Genomic DNA, 7003 nt, shown 5'->3' with positions numbered 1-7003 from the left:
ATATATATATCTATATATATATATATATATATATATATATATATATATATATATATATATATATATATATATATATATATATATATATATATATATATATATATATATATATATATATATATATATATATATATATATATATATATATATATATATATATATATATATATATATATATATAAATATATGTATATACGCACATATATATATAAGTATATATATATATATACATATATATATATATATATATATACATATAGATATACATATATATATATATATATATATAAATATATATATATACATATATATATATATATATATATAAATAGATAGATAGATAGTATATATATATATACACACACACACACATATATATATATATATATATATATACAGACATACCTACGTATTATATATATATATATATATATATACATATACATATTCATATATATATATATATATACGTATTTGCTCACACGTGTATACATATGTGTACACGTGACATAAGTATACGTGTGCGTACATAATATATATAAGTACATCAATAGGATTCTGAGTGTATATGACCTGAAGAAGCACACCGTCATCACTGTTTAAAACGAGCATTCAATTGAAGTACAAGTAATCGTATCTAATGATGGACGGGTCGGTTGATCGCCAAGTAGCACACAATACCTTAAGGTTAACGGTGAGTTACCGTGCAACCAGTTGGTCTGTATGCGGTCATACACTGTATAAGAGGTTCCTTTTTTGTTTTGAATTAATTCTTTTGTTTTGAATGACTACAATTATTATCTGTTTTATAATAATATTTCCTTATTCTCGCTCTATACTACTCATAGGGCGTACGTTCTACGTTTTTGTCTCTAACCACTGCAGGATGTATTGCGCTTTCATCGCGTTTACGCCGTAGCCGTAGTGTGTGCCATCGGGTGTGTGCACGCTCTCTGTAAGTGCATACGTGTCAAAGACGAGCATCTGCTTGTTGTCCACGTGTGTGTTGACATTTCGGTTGAAGGCCCGGACGTGGTCGTTGTCCTGAGTTTTCCTGTACCTCATCTGTTATAAGCGTTTAAACGGAATGGGTATTCGCATTCATTGACTGGTGATGGTACATTGTCATTGTCATTTTGGCGTTGACTACGACTCAACGTGTGAAATGCGTTGATATCGAATGATTCGTATCATATGGGTAGACCTATGTTCATACTCGCTTGTTGCAACGTATAGTATTTATATGTCTCCATCTCGGTTCCGATGTCCAATTATATTTAACGAAGGTACACTACTAAACCCCTAAAAGCCCTAAATCTTTAATTCCAGGTGCAAATATGCGTGATAGGAAGTTGGAACGCGTGTCCAGCAATCATTGTATATGTGATCGTGTTATCTGTACTATGAACGTTTAATATTAGTAGCGCGTGCACTAGAACAGGACCATTGTATGTGTAATTGTGCCAGTTGTACTATGAACGTTTAATATTACGATATACTGACGACAGGTAGTACATGGCACTGTGCGCCAATAGCACCACACACACAAGAACAGGCTAAGCGTTAACGGTATGCCAAAATGACAATGTGATGATGCTACTTGCGGTCGTATGTATATGTGAAGAGTTGTTCATATAATGTATATGTCATCAAGTCATCACAACCGTTTGCCTTCACCTAGGCAAAAAGAACGGCTATAACAGCAGACCGTTTAGAGCACAAGCGAGTGGGCACACATGTGCGAGTTCTCATGCACTACACATAAACGTACAATGTAAGTAAACGCAATACACTCATCGTGACTACTCATAAACCTACAATGTGTGTAATTGTAATATACTCATCGTGGCTACATATAAATTTTTACACAAGAACGTTGTGTTGCACAGACATATGCACATTCTCACACTTGTGTTCGCAGGATATGAACTAGTTATGTTACTAGTTATAAGCTATTAATTTCTAGTTATAAGTTATTAATTTTTAGTTATAAGCTATTAATTTCTAGTTATAAGCTATTAATTTCTAGTTGTCAGTTATAAGTTACTAGTTATAAGCTATTAATTTCTAGTTATAAGCTATTGATTTCTAGTTGTCAGCTATAAGTTACTAGTTATAAGCTATTAATTTTTCGTTGTCAGTTATACGTTATTAGTGAATAGGGACTAGTTATTAGCCATGGATTTAAGCAAATAATAAAGTTATAAGCGATTAGTTATCGGCTATTAGTTAACAGTTATGTTATTAATTATTAGTTTTCAGTTATTAGCTATAAAAGATTAGTTGCTGTTAATTGGTTATTAGTTATGTTACAAGTGATTAGTTGTTAATTATCTGTTATCAGTTAATAGCTATGGGTGATTAGTTGTTGTTAATTAGTTATTAGTTATGTAACAGTTAATCATTATTAATTATTAGTTATTAATTATCAGCTGCGAGTTGCTAGGAAACCGTTCGTTATTTGTTATTAGTCCTCAGTTATAAGTTATAGGGTGCATGTACGTGCATGTGGCTCGTTGTGTGTTCAAGTTAATAGCTATTAGTTATCAGCTACTAGTTAGTAGCTATTAGGTATTAGGTATTAATTGTTCGTTATTTGTTATTAATCCTGAGTTATAAGCTACAAGGTGCATGTACGTGCATGTGGCTCGTTGTGTGTTCCTGATTGCACCCACCGGTTTCTTGTCGATGTCTTGTGCGTGCATTGACAACCAGATGAGTGTTGCCGCAGTGTTCTGTTTCTGCCACTCAGTCGCTATGGGCTCGACATACATGGATTTAGTCTGAGAAGAGTGAAGTCAAATGGTGGTTAGGAGAGTGTGTGTTAGTGTATGCTAGTGGGTGTGGTGTGTTGAATGGTGGTTAGGAGAGTGTGTGTTGTGTACGTTAGTGTGTGTAGTGTGTTGAATGGTGGTTAGGAGGGTGTGTGCTGTGTATGTTAGTGTGTGCAGTGTGTGGAATGGTGGTTAGGAGAGTGTGTGTTGTGTACGTTAGTGTGTGTAGTGTGTTGAATGGTGGTTAGGAGAGTGTGTGTTTGTGTATGTTAGTGTGTGTAGTGTGTTGAATGGTGGTTAGGAGAGTGTGTGTTTGTGTATGTTAGTGTGTGCAGTGTGTTGGAATGGTGGTTAGGAGAGAGTGTGTTATGTATGTCAGTGTGTGTGGTGTGTTGAATGGTGGTTAGGAGAGTGTGTGCTGTGTATGATAGTGTGTGTGTGGTGTTGAATGGTGGTTGGAGAGTGTGTGTTTGTGTATGTGAGTATAGTGCTGTGTCGTGTGCACAGAGTACTAGGATAGGACAATAGAGACAACGCTACGGATGAGCACAGAGGATATGGCCACTGTATATACAGTAGCACACGTACGAAGGGGTTACACACACATGCAAACCTATGCATGCACAGTAGCACATTTAGAAAGGTAATGCCCACACATACAAACGTGTTCATACACAGTAGCATATTTACGAAGGGTTTACACATATACAGGCGTAAAGTTAATGGTCTACACATTTATATACATACACAGTTTAATATATATATACGTGTACATACACAGTTAAAGATATATATATGTGTGCATACACAGTTTAAGTGTTTACATACAAAGTTTGAGATATATACATGTTTTAGGAAATATATGTTTACATACAAAGTTTAAGATATATATATGTTTACATACACAGTTTAAAATATACGTATACACACAGTTTAAAATATATATACGTGTACATACACAGTCGAAGATATATATACGTGTACATACACAGTTTAAGGATATATATATGTTTACATACAAAGTTTAAGATATATATATGTTTACATACACAGTCTAAGATATATATACGTGTACATACACAGTTTAAGATATATATACGTGTACATATACCGTTTAAAATATACACGTTTACATACGCGGTAGCCCTTGAGATTGTTGTGCAACCCAACGCCCATGAACACGGCCACAGACGGATCGCTCAGTGCACTCGCCAACTTCTGCGCAAGGTCTGCTCCGAATTCCTGTGTGTGTAGTGTGCGTGTTATTGTGTTTTCTTGTATGTGTATTTGCGTGTGTGAGTACTATATGCGTGTGCGTGTTATTGTGTTTTCTTGTGTGTATATGTGCGTGTGTGAGTACTATACGTGTGTGCGTGTTGTTGTGTGTAGTTTGTGTGTTGTAGTGTGTTATTGTATGTGTTTGTGTGAGAGTGATGTAGAGTGTAGGATGCATGGTATTTGGTGATCCATATGCATGTGAGTACTATATGTGTGTGCGTGTTGTTGTGTGTAGTTTGCGTGTTATAGTGTGTTATTGTGTGTGTTTGTGTGTGAGTGATGTAGAGTGTAGGATGCATAGTATTTGGTGATTCATATGCATGTGAGTACTATATGTGTGTGCGTGTTATTGTGTGTGTTTGTGTGTGAGTGATGTAGAGTGTAGGATGCATAGTATTTGGTGATACATATGCATGTGAGTACTATATGCGTGTGTTCGTGTTCGCGCGCGCGTGTGTGTGTATGCATGAGTACAACATTTGTGCGCGTGTTAGGCGGTGTTTACAAACAGCAGCGGATGACTGGGATACCAACATGCATTGTTTCGATAATAGTGCGATAGGGATTGCGGAACTACAAGCACAGGTGAATATATCACCATATATATAGGATACTTCATCGATACTTACACAGCTGAAAACAAACACAACATGCACAGGTGAATATAACACCATATACAAAGGTTACTTCATCGCTACGTACACAGCTGAAAACAAACACAACATGCACAGGTGAATATAACACCATATACAAAGGTTACTTCATCGCTACGTACACAGCTGAAAAAAAACAACATGCACACGTTTAATGCACTGGGGTGTACTACAGCTACAAACACAGATGAATGTTAAAACTACAAACAAAGATGGATGTTAAAACTACAACCACAGATGAATGTCAAATCACTAGCACCACGGTCTCCTGTACAATGCAGCGGCCGACTGCAGCACAGGATACTATATAAGCTAATACTATATAAGGTGACACATATTAGCAGAGTCGAATGCATACGCAAGTAACCTCACAACGTTGTCGTTTCTAGATATGTGGAAACTACTGCGTGGTTGCGTTGGTTGGCTCGTCTTAAGATAACTACCGGCAGGTGATGGCCAATGTTTCTATGTAAACGTATCATATACATAACGCATATGATACAGCGCATTATACCTATATAAACATGGCAGAAGCATGCAAGCAGTAAACGTAACATATGCATTACGCATATGATACAGCACATTATACGTATACAAACATGGCAGACGCATGCAAGCAATAAATGTAACATATACATTACGCATACAATACAGCACATTATACCTATACAAACATGGCAGAACATGCAAGCAGTAAACGTAACATATGCATTACGCATACAATACAGCACATTATACCTATACAAACATGGCAGAAGCATGCAAGCAGTAAATGTAACATATACATTACGCATACGATACAGCACATTATACCTATACAAACTCGGCAGAAGCATGCAAGCAGTAAACGTATCATATACATTACGCATACAATACAGCACAATATACCAATACAAACATGGCAGAAGCATGCGAGCAGGCACTCTCGGCTAATGTACATACCGCTTTGGCATATTCCCAGTACTCTATCGTAGGCAGTCGTGTCCTGTCCTTTGCGGTGGGGCACATGGGCGTGTATAGCTGATCACCTGTGCACACAACCACATACAACGGGCGAACCAAAGACATCACGCATGATTTAATCTTAATTAGAAACTAAGAAAGTAAAGGTAGGCTAAGGTAAAGTAAAGGCAAAGGCAAAGGCAAGCTAAGCTAAGGGTAAAGGTAAAGGTAAAGGTAAGCTAAGGTAAAGGTAAAGGTAAAAGTAGAAGTAAAGGTAGAAGTACAACACAACCACATACAACAACGGGGTCAACCAAAGATATCACACATGACTTAATCAGGGAAACTAAAAAACTAAAGGTAGTCTAAGGTAAAGTAAAGGTAAAAGTAGAAGTTAAGGTGGAGTAAAGGTACAAGTTAAAGTGAAAGTAAAAGTAAAAGTAAGAGTTTTTGGAAACTCTAAAAAATAAGGTAAAGTATAGGTAATGGTAAGGTGTGAAGACAGTGGAGTGGAACAAGCGGCAACACAGCCACACAAGCCCCTTACTATAGCACTAACACACACAGCAGTCACGTAGTAGGCGGTATGCACCGCAGGAGAAGAAATCAGGGCCCCATCAGACATCGAGGTCCGGCCATAACGATTTTGGAACTGGATTTGTCACAATTGATCGGTCGCCTTGCGTGTTCAGGGTTTTATAGTTTATCGCTGAGGTCGTTGAGCGTTCTCGGTGGACAGAACAGAACCCAAATGCGGACGAATCACTCAGCAGCACTTTAACAGACACAGCACATACACGTAGGGTTTAGCGTTTAGCGTTTAGGGATTCACACACGCGTAGGGTATAGGGGTTTCTCTTGCCCTATGTACTATGAAACGGACTGATACCTACACACTATGCCCACTGTAGGTTAAGCGTACTTGTTTTTGCGATGAGGATCCCCCTGCACTGCGGTGACCAGAACTGACTGTTGACGTCGCACTTTGTCTTCTCAGCGCTGCTGGTTTCTTTACTGAGTGCTCCATGTCTGTCAACCGTAAACGTGAAGGTTATGAAAATCCAATGGGAATGGTCTAATCAATGCAAGGCAGAGCAAAGCCTCAAACCTTGTTTATGATCGCACCTGGTATATATATATATATACCGCACACACACACACACATTTATATATATATATAAATATACCGCACATAAACACACAAACACAAAAACACCCACCCACCCACCCATATATATATATATATATATATATATATAATAATAATAATAACANAANACTATANATATATTATATATATATATATAATATATATATATATATATATAAGAATANATATATTATACTATAATAATA

General features: G+C 36.6%; 1 protein-coding gene across 1 annotated transcript in view; it reads right to left on the bottom strand.

Annotated features, from left to right (window-relative positions):
* Window positions 1-803: 803 nt before the first annotated feature.
* Window positions 804-7003, bottom strand: part of SARC_01867 (hypothetical protein) — a 9854-nt gene continuing 3654 nt past the window's right edge. Inside the window, exons 5-9 of the mRNA XM_014304389.1 lie at window positions 6570-6676; window positions 5648-5733; window positions 3912-4016; window positions 2676-2783; window positions 804-1065 (exon numbers count right to left, since the gene is read on the bottom strand). Of these exons, the coding sequence (XP_014159864.1) occupies window positions 859-1065; window positions 2676-2783; window positions 3912-4016; window positions 5648-5733; window positions 6570-6676 (613 nt within the window). The 3' untranslated portion in view covers window positions 804-858. The remainder of the gene's footprint in view (window positions 1066-2675; window positions 2784-3911; window positions 4017-5647; window positions 5734-6569; window positions 6677-7003) is intronic.

Source organism: Sphaeroforma arctica (genome assembly GCF_001186125.1).
Source record: "Sphaeroforma arctica JP610 unplaced genomic scaffold supercont1.79, whole genome shotgun sequence".
NCBI classification, from domain to species: Eukaryota; class Ichthyosporea; order Ichthyophonida; genus Sphaeroforma; species Sphaeroforma arctica.
The sequence above is the reverse complement of the archived record's forward strand: the minus strand, read 5'-3'. Positions and strand labels throughout refer to the sequence as shown.